At 34.7% G+C, this 14190-nt stretch overlaps 1 protein-coding gene across 1 annotated transcript; it reads left to right on the forward strand.

Moving 5' to 3' along the window:
* The first annotated feature begins 10897 nt into the window (after positions 1-10897).
* LOC107483333 (stilbene synthase 3) lies at positions 10898-12711 on the forward strand. The gene is made up of 2 exons (XM_016103955.3): positions 10898-11177; positions 11515-12711. Exons 1-2 carry the CDS (start codon positions 11000-11002, stop codon positions 12504-12506), a joined length of 1170 nt encoding a protein of 389 aa, XP_015959441.1. The 5' UTR covers positions 10898-10999; the 3' UTR covers positions 12507-12711.
* The last annotated feature ends 1479 nt before the right edge of the window (positions 12712-14190 follow it).

Here is a 14190-nt window from a genome sequence, read left to right on the forward strand (position 1 = left end):
GGGAACCCATGGGCCCGGGGTTCTCATTCCGTATGTATCTCTTGTTTTTCAGATACAGGTCCAGGTGCTCAGAAGTGAGCTGTGGTTCGTCTGAGAGCCGGCGAAGATCTTTATTTTCTCCACTTTGTGTTTTGCTTAGAATCTCTCCACCTTTGTTTTGAAGATATTATATTATGTGTTGAACTCTTTTGGGACTTGCCTATAGAGGCTCTTATGTTTCCTTTGGGAGAGATTAGGATGTACTGTTGTCAGTTACTTTCATACTGTACCCTAGCCGGCCTAAACTTCGCGGGTCGCGACTAGTGGCTATTTACTTATATTATATATATCTATCTGTTATCTATCTCTTAATCTCCTTTATGCCTTGTCCATATATCGCTTTCGGTTTCACGTTTTATCTTTTCGTTGTCGAAACGTGAGTGATACGTCTTCGCGATTTTATTTCTACTCTTTCAGGCTTCTCGATTAATACTCCTTTCGAAATTACCTATGTTTATATATTTAAAAATCCACCTGAGAGTCGTACCACCGTAATATCATTGACTTATGACTCGAGCATAAGGATTTGAATATTAGGGTGTTACAGACGCTATGTCCGTCGATTTTAAAAACAAAGTAAATTCAACTCCCAGTTCGTCAACAATATGACGATAGTAAAGATAGATTTAATGCATCATTAAAAAATCGATGACCAAACTGTCGATTTTATTATTTTATTTTTAATTATTTTTTTAAAATATCGACAGCAAGCCATCAAAAATTATCGACGGAAGAGATAGCCGTCGATTTTTTACGTCGATAAATACGCTTTTTCTTGTAGTGGTATTCGATGGTTTCGTTCAGCTTCAAATAATGTATTTGACTAATGAAATAAGTAAGTAACCACATTTTGATTTTTTAATGTGCACCCCTAATGATTATGATAATTTGGGTTCACACAAACTACAAAAAGCCAAAAACATAACAAAATGAACGTATAATTATAAATAAAAGATGCACAATAATAGAAACACTATTAAATAGAATAAAAAATTTATCTCATCTGTAAGAATATCATCTAGTAACTGCTTGATATGAGAGATAGTCAACTTTTTATATCCTTGAAATTACGATCACCAATCAATCCAGTTGAAATAAAATAAAACCTTAATTTTCACAATTGATATATTTAATAATATATTTAATCAATACATATTAAATAATATATATTAACATATTATATTAAGTAATTTTACTTGCACGTAAGTGGAAATTTTTGCTGTGATTGAACTAGTGCTAGGAACGGTAACCATTCTCAAGCCCATACACATTGTAGTGCCAAAGTGCCACCCACATCCTTCTAATCATAACTTAATGTCCGACATAATGCTCTATATAAATGTGTTAGGCAAGCAGATTTCCAACTAAAATCCCTAATCTTAGAAAAATTTCGAAACAAAGGCAAGAACTTCCAGTAGATTAACAATCCTAACTTGTCATTAAACAAATTTATCCTAAATAAATAATATGTGAATCTTCACGTACATCTGTCTATCGAGTGCTGTATCCAACTACATTCGGTGATTTAGGTGCAAAGCCATGCAAACTTGACACCGCTTCCTTTACGATAAACTACAGAAGGTACAATGCTAAATTGTATCATAAATTTATTTTTTAGGCCAGTAATGTTGTTATTTGTAAATTCTAACATTAGCATACCATCTATTGGGATATCAAGTATCATTGCAATATTTTCCAAGGTAAGTGTGCATTTACTATGTAGAAGATAAAACATATAAGTTGGTGTGTTGCGTAAAGTAAGTTTCCAAATTTGATATACGTGATAGAATGTACTATCTTGTAGCTCGATTTCAACCTCGAGGATCATACATATCTTAGTGGAGATGTCTTACACTACAAGAAAAATATTGAGTAATGTCAGATTTATCGTTGGATTCTTCAAATATATCCGATGGTAATCAATTTATCGTAAGATTTACCATCGAAAATAATTAGACGGTATAAACCTCGCAGGTAAATATTTACCGTTGAATTCATTTCGTCCGACGAAAATTACCGTCAAATTTTGCAGTGGATTACCAGCTCAAGAAACCAATTGATTATCGGCGGATTTTTCCGATGGTAATGTTAGTGCCAAACGTGTTGTTTCGTGCCATATTACCATTAGATTATTCCTACCGTATTTCCAACGGTAATGTCAATTTTTTTTTGGAATTTGAAATAAATGGTTAATTTTAATTTTAAATTTAATTTTTTTCATACAATTGGTGGTCAATTCATAATTAATGAAGACTTTTTTATTTAAAATAAATATATAATACAATGTGAAATTTAAATAAAAGTCAAGTACACCAAATAAATGTATGAAACAATAAACAAAAACCTAATATCTACAAATTCAAGTAGTAGTCGTCGTTAGTTTCGTGGCCCTAAGTCGGGGGGTGTAGGAGGCGGTGACGATGTCCATGTGCCACCAGTGCTACCACTGCCACCAGTAGGGTCGATGCCAGCGGCGCGCATCTAGGCCTGGTACACCTCCATCTAAGCCTCCATACGCTGCATCCACTCTAGCGACTACCTAAACTCCAGCCTGAGCTCATCCGTAGATGTCATGTGGGTGAGGATCTCCTGATTCCTCTCTTGATAATCATTAAGCTCTTGAGCCTGCTAATGAAGGCTGCGCTGGGGCTTGGAACCTTAAATCCATGCTTTCCTCGAGCTGGACGGCTCGAATGGAGGTGGAGCTTGACGACGGCCTCAACGTCGAGGTGCAAAGGCTGCTGGTGAAGAACGACCCCATCCCGTATACGCTGTTCGTGTACGAGGCTGAGGTGATCTCGTGCCAAACTGCATCGGGGTCGACGACTAAGGCCGCAGATCCATTAGCGGTGTCCTTCCTACTTTGCTGAGACTACTAAATCACGGCCTCTATTCTCTGTGTGCATGACTCCTGTGATATTATCACAAGTTACTGTGATTAGTAAGACAGATATATAGTTAATCTTTAATAATTCGTAGCAGAAGATAATCAGTTGTATGTTTACTCACATAATGGTCCTGAGACCGCTGTAAACAAATCTCACTTTGTTCTCCTTCAGCATGTGGGTATACTTGAACGTCTCCTCCAATATGGCCTCACGTTCCAATGAATTCGACTACACCAGTTGCATGAAAATACAAAATTAATAGAATGCCTAGTAATGATATGCAAAATAGATAACATAACGAAGTTATTAACAATATTAAAGGAACCATATACCAGCCTGACCTTCATCTTCATGAAGGTCGCCGAGCCGCCGGTGTACTTGGACGATCTGGTCGATGTCCTATTAGCTCGGTTAGTGAGACGCCAATGCCTGAACCCCGAGTCGGTCTCCAAATGAGCTAACAGGCCTTCTTTTACCTCCGGTCAGAGCCAGCGCATCCGTTGGTCCCGCCCATGATGAACATCATCCAGCATCTGCTTGAGTAGCTGACCCATCCTATAGTCAAATATCTTCCAAATAGCCAGGTCGTGCTCAGCATCCCAAAAAAGTGCAGCTGTAACAAAGAAGCTTTAAAGTTAGGTAAACAAGATAGAGGATATAAACTAGCTAAAAAGGCTTAAAACAGAAACAATGAAAGTAATTACTGCCCGTTTCTCAAACCAACGCTGCCTGGTCTCAGCGGAGATATTTGTGTAGCTGGGTTAAGGATGGTCATACATCAGCTTTATGACATTCGTCATCTCTTACATACACGCGTTTGGGTACGGCAAAAACCTAACAACAATCCGCAAACAAGAATCAAACCTAATCATTAAATCTAGAAAAGAAGAATTAGGAATCATAATCGTGAAAGCTAGAAAGTAATAACCAGCAATTCAAATAAACTTAAATCCACTAAAGAGGAATCAGGTTTCAGGAACTTTCAGCAATAATAGGAATCATATTGAATAGAAGAATTTCTGATGTCATTGTTTGACTGACTCAAACATAAACAAATTAGACTATTTGTTTATATATAAGGTGCACTTCTTCTATTTTCTTATTTTTCGTTGGTCCAGAATGGAGAAATCTAACCCTTTTAATATGTTGGAGTGTTGAAAGTTGAAACAAATTTTAGCACGAAATAGTTTATGCTTTGAGCTTTGACACTTGAATAACTAGTATATAGTTACATGAATTTCAAATAATTACTATCTACATCAACTAATCCATCTCTAGTGCAAGCTTCTAGCAATTAAACAAGTACTAACTACAAAAGAAACCTGCACAGTGAGACAATTATTGGTGGCTAACAAGTACTAATAATTAACTAAATTTATTAAACAATGTAAGTCATACCAAGAAATGTGAAGGCAACATTCTGCTTAAATAATGCTACTTGATGAATTTGCCTTAATGTTTCACAAACTATTAAGCAACTAAATAATCTAAAAACTAAGTTGACGGTATAAACGGCACAGGAAAAATTTTATTGGAGAATTTTTTCGTCTAATGCAAATTATCGGCGAATTTTTTCGTCGATTCTTTCAATGGATTGTCCAGCCTGAGTTGATGATTAATTTGATGGTACATCCACCTATAGGTTTGTTATTTTTTATTATTTTCTAGCACTGTTTAACCACAACTATCAATCAAATCAAATTAAAACTCTTGTTAATAAAATTATTATCAGAAATCTAAAATTAGCAAATAAAAACAAATTATTTTGTTAAAAATAAATTATACGAATACAATAAAATGTCATAGAAGTAGAGTAACGTACCCTAAGGTTCCGTTTGGTTAGTGGGTGGAAATACATAAGACATAGACATAAAGACATAAAATGACATAGACACAGTAGGACATAAAAGTCTTAAACTTGTTTGGTATTTAAGTACAGGGCCCTGCATTCAAATTACAATTTTAATAAAATGACACTAATAACCCTATCATCATTATCACATCTCTATCTTTATCACCATCACCATTATCATGTTAACTCAGATTATCACCATTAATAATTTTTAATGCAATTACAAATTCAATTCAATAAATCAACAAACTAACACAGAATCACTCTAACAACAAGATTAATCAAAATTTAAATAAAAAATAAATAAAAAAAACAAAAAACCCTCCCCCCCCCCCCCAGTCACAACAAAAAATTGAAATTGAAATTAAAAACAGACGATTATTCTCATCACAAAAAAAACCCTCAAAGAACTGGAAAGAAAAAAATAGCAAAATAGATGGCCATATGGTGGAAGAGAGGCAACGGCGTGAAAGAGAGACAGAAGTAGATCTGGAAAGAGAGGTGCGAGTTTGATTTGGAAATGCTTCAATTTCAAACATGGGAGGAAGCCTCGACAATGACACTGAGGCAGAGAACGGAGAAGACAACCATGGCGGAGGCGGCGTTACAAAGGAATGCGACAGTGGTTGCGACAACGTATGAAAGAAGAGATAACGGTAGTGGCGACGGTGATGGCGGTGAAGAAGTGGAATGGAGAGAGACTGTGGTTGAATGAAGAAAGAGTGGGAGAAGAAGACGAGAGTATATGATAAAAGGAGGTGAATCAGAAAAAGAGAAAGAAGAAGATGAGAGGATAAGGAAAAAAGGATAAAATTGGAATTAAAGAAAAAAAGAAGGGATAAGATTAGAAAAGTTTGTGTCTTATAATTTGTGTCTTAGTGTCTTAGGTTAAAGGAGAGACACTAAAGACATGTATTTTATGTGCTTCTGTGTGTCACCGTGTCCATCGAAAATTTATGTCTAATAAACCAAACGGTGGACATGTACCACCGTGTCTATCTCTTGATGGACATGTATGACAAAACAAACACTACCTAAACTAACAAAAATGCATAAAACCCTAACCTCTACAGATCTTGATAATCATCGGTGGTGGCAGTGTTGTGGTCCTTCTACTGAGGCAGCGGAGTAGGTGCTGCCATCGGTGCTCCACCAACAGCGTTGTCGCAGGAACCAGCAGCGCCGCTACCTCCAGTGCGCATCTGCTGGCTGTACTCCTCCATCTGCTGTCACAACCGATCGAGCTGCTCTAGCTTCTCTGTTAGGTCTGAGCTAGCGGTAACGCGTGCAAGAATCTCTCGATACTTCTGCTCAGACTGCTCCTGTTGCTGGTGAAGCTCCTGTCTTAACTTTTGCACCTCCTCCCTCAGGTCGATAACTTCCTGGAGATCAGTAAGGTTGGTGGCAAAGGCAGGAAGCCGCCAACGTGGAGGAGCGAAGGCCACTGGCAAAGAACGATCCTAGCCCGTAGCGGTGATTCATGTAGGATTCAGAGGAGGTCTCGCACCAAATCCTGTTGTAATCCACGACTGAGGTATCGGAGATGGCTTCATCGGCTCCACTAGGCAGCTGAGATTGCTGGGTCGCGGCCTCCAACCTCTGCTGATACTCCTCCTGCAGCACACATGTTAGTTGTGTTAGGATAATAGTTAAACAATTGACTTTAAACCAAATAAAGTTGAAATTTAGGATTAATTTAAATTCATATAATGTGTCGCCGACCGCTCGTCAGCAAATCTCTCCTTGTTTGCCTTTAAAGTATGGGTATACTTGGAGGTATCCGCCAGTGTCGCCTCACGATCCAACGATTTGGACTAAAAATTAATATATCAACCAAATAATAAAATAAACGAACAAATTAAACAATGATAGACAAATATATATGAAGCAGAAAATTTTAATTCTAATTTCAAAAACATAATTTTAATTTTTTATTTTATTAAAAATCATATAAAAATTTTGAGAGAATCTCCCCGAAATTCGGATTTAGTCACCCTTGATGGGTTCCATCCAAACTAAATTAACATCATTATTTTCAGAGTCAAGCATTTTCCAATTAATTTCAGCAATAGGAATCAGCAAATAGTTAAATAATACAACATTTTCCAACAATCTCAGAGCCTATCTAACCTATTATAACCTATCCTAACCACCTAAATCCACAAAAACTTAAAATTAAACACCTTAAACTCTACTAACTACTTAACTAACTTGATAATGAAAAAGGAAATTAAACACCCTAAACTCTACTAACTAATTCAAGTAACTACTATAACAAAAAAACAATGCCAAAATTCTTACCAGTCTCCTCTTCGTCTTCATAAAGGTCGCCGACCCACTCGTATACCTCGACGACCTGGGCAAAGTCTTGTTGGTGATGTTCGTTAGACGGCGATGCTTGAACCCCTCGTTATCTCTAAAATGAGCCTCCATATCATACTTGATGTTTGGACAGATCCACGAGGTTAGGTGGTCTTTTCCCTAACAAACATCACTCATCATCTGCTGAAAATGTTTGGTTGTCCAGTGGTCATAGATCTTCTGGATCATGAGGTTATGCTCTACATCCTATATAAATTTCAACTATACAAAGTGATTCACCAATATTATTTAGTTGGAATAAAATACAGTTCAAATACAGTAAATTAATTCTAACCAAATTGGGTTTTTACCATCCACTTCTGAAACTAACGCTCTATGGTCTTAGCCGGGATCTGCGTGTAGATCGCCACGAATGGTCTTAATAACCAAATTGGGGTTCAGTGCAAACTTGTCAGAGAAAAAACTGCAGATTAACAATTAAATAAGATAAACAAACTTAGCATAAACAAACTTAAAATAAACAAATTTAATATTAAAAAATTAAACTCATGACTGCATGCCATCGAGCCAAATCCTCAGCCAGATGACAGGCAATGGTGAAGGGGCATCTTGCTTGGAGTCATTGGAGGTATCACCCACCGCAGGCTCTGTCAACATCGTCGCTGCATCTGCAGGGGGCGTAGCAGAAGTAGGAGGCACCCAGTTTAGGTTTGGGACCATGATAAATTGCTAGTCCGATGGACCCACCTGTGACGTCACAAGGGTCGACGGGGTAGCTAGGATAGAGGGCAATGACTAGGCAACCCTAGGGGATTTGTTGGAATCCTGCCTCTACTACAACCACATGTCCCACTTGACCTACCTCTGCTGCCTGTTATAATGTCTATACAGCGAATACATTAATAACATATTAATAACATAACAAATACCAACCAATAATAACATAAGAAGAAACTCAAGAAATGACAAATAATTCGAAAAGTGGTTTAGTTTAGTAAATAAAAAAGGAAATTGCATAGTGTTTTAGTTTCAAAATAATTAAATTAGACTTTCAAACCATTTTAACTTTATTCTATCTTATTTTCTTTTCAAAGCACTCTAACTTTCATTGCAATCTAACAAAGCATTCTAACTTTGTTAACAATTTTTCAAAACATTCTAACTTTTAAAGCATTCTAACAATCCAAAAAATTATCCTATGCAAACTCAAAAAAGAACAAAATAACATGATGAAACATCACTACCAATGCATACGGCAGAACGCTGTAATTAATCAGCATAAACCAGCACTTCTAGCAGCAATATGAATTAGCAAACTAAGCATAAAAATAGTAATTTTCTAACAAAGCAACAGTAACCAGCGAATCATTAAAACAGTTAAGCATTACTCAAACAAATTCAGCAACAATGCTCCAGCTAAATTTACAGTAAAACACAGAATTAATGATCCAGACCAATTCAAATAATCCCAGCAACAAGAATCGGCAATCTCAGATAATAATTCCAAAGACATTGAGTAGAGATCAAAACCTATCAATCTAACTAAATTATCCTAACCTCACCACCTAAAATCAATTTACAATAGAAACTAATCTACCTAAACCATGTACTAAAAATCAACAACCTAAATGAAATCAAGATTAACTAAACAGAAATTAAATAGCATGAAAAACAGATTCAATGAAAACCCCTAACCGCCTAAAATCAACTAAAATAGAAATGAATCTAATTAAACTAATTAGAAGAGAGAAGAGAGAAAACCTGGAACGAAAATGGGCGGTTCAAGCAGCGGTGGCGGCGGCCTTTCCAGCAACAGTATAGAAATTAAAGATAGAAACCAATTTTGAAATAAAGGGGTAGAGGGTTCCTAGTTCAAATTTAAGGCACGATTACCGTCGGATTTACCATCAGATTAATCTAACGGTAACGTGGTGCGTGTAACCAAAATGCAGCGTTTTACTAAACAAGGTTCATCGTCGGATTTACTCCCCAGTAAATCCGATGGTAGCTAGTGCGCAAAAATTTTTTTCCCTCCAATTTTCGTCGTCGACATTACCGTCGAAACATCAACTCCGACGATAATATTTTAGGGTGACGAATTTATTGTCAATTCTGATTGTAAATTTGACGAAGAACTCACCGCTAATGCCCAACGCCATATCCCACGGTAAATTCGACGGCTCTCAGTATTTTTCTTGTAGTGACCTTAGGTGGTATCTTAGGATTGAATGAATATTCTATATGCAACTAGTTTAGTACCAATAAGGCAGAATCTTTCTTGCGTATTGGAAGAGCCTGCACATCTTGAACTACTTCAATTATTTGAGAAGACCAATTACCAGAGAAGTCACCATGTTCAAAAGGACAAGCTCGATAATGACAATGCAACAGTAACACCGTTTTGTCCATACACAAATGCAGGATCATTAGGAGGCTCAACTGTAACACACTTATCCTCGACAACCTGGTTGAAGCGTGCGCTAATGTCTACAATTTGTTACAATTAGAAATCAGCAATTTGAATAAAGCTTAATCCAAATACCAAACAACAATGTGGAGAAACTTTCATTTACTAAGATCTGATCATGAATAAGATCACTATATATAGTTGATAACTAAGGCTGAGCTAAAATGAGGACTTGATTGTTGGAACAGTCCAATTTTATTATTGAGGCAAATTTAAAATAGTGAAAGACTTGTTATTTTTTAGTGTAAATTTTAATAAGTAGTTATTTATAAATTATATAAATTAATTATAGATTAAATATAAATTATTAGATCTTTTATGGACCTAATTTAATGTTTTAAATTTTATGGTGTGTATCAAATAAGTTCAAAATATTTAGACTAATTTTAGACGGATGGTCTATCAAAAATAAACTATTATATTTTATTAAATGAACATCATATCAAAGGATATTATAAAAAAATATTGATAAATTTTATAAATATAGAATATATTAATATGTACATACATAAATATATTTTAATATAAAATATTTTAAAAATAATAAATATAATATTTTTTTAAAAAATAAATAAATATAAAACATATAAAAACATACAAAAATTATATTATTATTTAATATGTACAAGCTAAGCAAGAGTAATCAGTTAAGACCAGACTCATGTGGTGTGACTAGATATATATAGAGGCGGAGAGTGACTCTCCATTGTCAGCATCCACCAAACTCCTCACACACCCAGTCAAATACATCGTCTTTGAATATCGAAATTTATATAAAAATAATAAGATTACTTAACTATAAATAAACATAATTAAGAACCACAAGTTAATAAGTAACTCACAAACATTTTTAATTCGAGAGATTTAATTTCAACATGACATGGATATAATGGTAATAAAAAGCACGTGTACCCAGCTACCTACTGCATGCACCTATTCGATGACATGCCCAAAACTAAGATATTTCTAACAAACCAAATCAAAGTCGATTGCCATAAAAAAAAAAAAAAAGCGAAACAACAAATAAATACAATATAATCTACCAAACACAAAATATATACATACAGCACTATAAAGAATTAAAGAAATATACCACCAATCTGAGCCGCCATCCACAATATCATGAATTAAATAATACTAAAACTACACAAATATGTAAAATAAATCATGATACATACACAATCAATCAAAGTCAAAGTAAAGCAATAAAACAACGAAGAAGTCAGAGAACATCGTTTGAGCACGCTTTTTCTATGTATGTTCCATTTCGTCCATTCAATGCCACATATGCCCCTACTCTCATGCATATAAATATCCCCCCTCCCCCTGCCTAAGTCTTCACCAAAATCCCAAAGAACATAGCTAATAAGCTTTGCTATCCCAAACAACATAGCCAAGCTTTGCTATTCCATAAAACACAGCTAAGAAAAGATGGTGTCTGCGAGTGACATCCGCAAGGTTCAAAGAGCAGAAGGCCCTGCAACCGTATTAGCGATTGGCACAGCAAATCCACCAAACTGTGTTGATCAGAGCACATATGCAGATTACTATTTTAGAGTAACCAATAGCGAGCACATGACCGACCTCAAGAAAAAATTTCAGCGCATTTGTATGTAGTTTTATTAATATTTTAGTTTTGTTTTATTTTAAATATTTATCAAAAAAATTCATCATTTTACATTTATATTAATTAATACGTAATAATTAACATATTCCACGATATATCATACTTACTGCTTAATATTAATAATAACAATAACTATTTAATGATAAAAGTATTTTTATAATTATAAGTTTGGAAAAACTATTAAAATAGCATCTAAAGATTCAAATCACTACAAAAATAACTCAAGATTTACAAATGTGATAAAAATAATAAAAATGGTGATAAACAAATTTTATATTTGACAAATAACTTGATGGATGTGAATTACATATTATTTCAGGTGAGAGAACACAGATCAAGAACAGACATATGTATTTAACAGAAGAAATACTCAAGGAGAATCCTAACATGTGCGCATACAAAGCACCGTCCTTGGATGCAAGGGAAGACATGATGATTAGGGAGGTACCAAGGGTTGGAAAAGAGGCTGCAACCAAGGCCATCAAGGAATGGGGTCAGCCAATGTCTAAGATCACACATTTGATCTTCTGCACCACCAGCGGCGTTGCGTTGCCTGGCGTTGATTACGAACTCATCGTACTCTTAGGGCTCGACCCATGTGTCAAGAGGTACATGATGTACCACCAAGGCTGCTTCGCTGGCGGCACTGTCCTTCGTTTGGCTAAGGACTTGGCTGAAAACAACAAGGATGCTCGTGTGCTTATTGTTTGTTCTGAAAATACTTCAGTCACTTTTCGTGGTCCTAGTGAGACAGACATGGATAGTCTTGTAGGGCAAGCATTGTTTGCCGATGGAGCTGCTGCGATTATCATTGGTTCTGATCCTGTTCCAGAGGTTGAGAATCCTCTCTTTGAGATTGTTTCAACTGATCAACAACTTGTCCCTAACAGCCATGGAGCCATCGGTGGTCTCCTTCGTGAAGTTGGACTTACCTTCTATCTTAACAAGAGTGTTCCGGATATTATTTCACAAAACATCAATGATGCACTCACTAAAGCTTTTGATCCACTAGGTATATCTGATTATAACTCAATATTTTGGATTGCACATCCTGGTGGACGTGCAATTTTGGACCAAGTTGAAGAGAAGGTGAACTTGAAACCAGAGAAGATGAAAGCCACTAGAGATGTGCTTAGCAATTATGGTAACATGTCAAGTGCATGTGTGTTCTTCATTATGGATTTGATGAGAAAGAAGTCACTTGAAGCAGGACTTAAAACCACCGGAGAAGGACTTGATTGGGGTGTGCTTTTCGGTTTTGGTCCTGGTCTCACTATTGAAACTGTTGTTCTCCGCAGTGTGGCCATATGATGCAGTTTATTATATCTCACTGCATATATGTGATTGTGTTACTTTTTAATAATTATCTTTTACTTAAGAATAAGGTTTTGATTGTATTGCTAGCAGAGTGAAAACTTAGACAAAAATGTCTAACGTAATTCTTTATGTGAAGATTTATTATCAACTTTTGTAACTATTAGTTAACAAATATATCAAATTTTTTTCAATTGAGCAACATGATATATACTAATATTTGGTGTGTAATTTCATTTAAAAACAACTATAGCGCCTTCGCATGAGGTTTCATTGAAGATAAAGTCAAAAAGTATTTGGTATGATAGTAGTACAAGGATTGATGTATTATGTATTTGTAATCTTTATATTATCGTGTGTTTGAACTTTGAAGTATCTCATATATAATTATATAATATTGTTACTTTTATTGTCTAATTTTTAATATGTTGTTATCCAAGTTTGAATATAATAAAATTAATTTTACAGAAAAAGAATACTCATCATATCATCTTGTGTTGCTATAAATACGGAACAAAATTCAATTTCTTAGTATTGTGTATGGTTCTAGTGATCCAGTCAAAGCTCCAGTGGCATTAAAGTAGCATATACAGTTGCTGAAATACATTGAGAAAATAACGGAAATTTTTGTAACCATTGGTTTTTTTTTCTCACGGTATCTTTTAGTTTGGTAGGTCAAGGAATACTAGACTCTATTTAAGAATATATAATTGACCAATAAACGACTACATACACAAAATAAAATTCGAACCATCGACACTTATGTAAACAGACAACTTGCTCGTTATTCTATTATTATTATTATGTTTGTGCACAAAACTGCTCACGATTCTTTTTATGTATAATAGATTAGTGGAATGCATGTGTTAATTAATCTATTTTTTTAAAACTAAATTCAACTAAATTTTTTATTTTTCTATGCGTTTTTTTATTTTTCTTTAGCTAATTTTTATTGTGTTTATAATAAATTATTTGACTGACTTTATTGAATTTAGTTACTAAAATAACTTCGTCATATAGTATTATTGTATTCGAAAATATCTTTAAAAAATCCAAAAATAAAAAAATTGATTTTTTTTACTCTTTTATATCTATTTACTTTTAAAATATTATTAAATAATATTTTATAAATAATAAAAATAAAACAACCAAACATATATCAATCATAATAATAAAAAAATAATCAAATAATTTAATTTTTTTTATTAGAATTTACTTGTAGACGACTAGATTATAATCCAATCCAATAAATTTGTGGGTCGAGTTATATATGTAAATTTCAAATATATATAAATAAATAATGTAGATCTTGTGAATTGGATCCATATTCGTACCGCCCTAGGTAAAGCACTAGAGCATCACCTATTTCATACGTTTGATGCAGTGGCACTACAAGAAAATAAGATTTCTGTCACGCTTTTAAAGCGTGCCGAAAAGTGCTTAAAAGAGTGCCGATAGTTTTTCGTCACGTTTTTTGATCTATCGACACGCTTTTGAAAGGGTCACATCTGCGAGCGTGCCGATTATTCTATCACCACGCTTTTGTGAATCTATCAGCACGCTTTTTTGCCACGCTTTCATCTCTTGTCACGCTTAAAAAGCGTGGCCATATCTATTATTATTCGGTTATGTTTTCTTCATGCATCTGTAATAATTCTTAGCAAGAGAGATATCTATATTA

This window comes from Arachis duranensis, chromosome 4, assembly GCF_000817695.3.
Source record: "Arachis duranensis cultivar V14167 chromosome 4, aradu.V14167.gnm2.J7QH, whole genome shotgun sequence".
In the NCBI taxonomy this organism is placed as follows: domain Eukaryota; kingdom Viridiplantae; phylum Streptophyta; class Magnoliopsida; order Fabales; family Fabaceae; genus Arachis; species Arachis duranensis.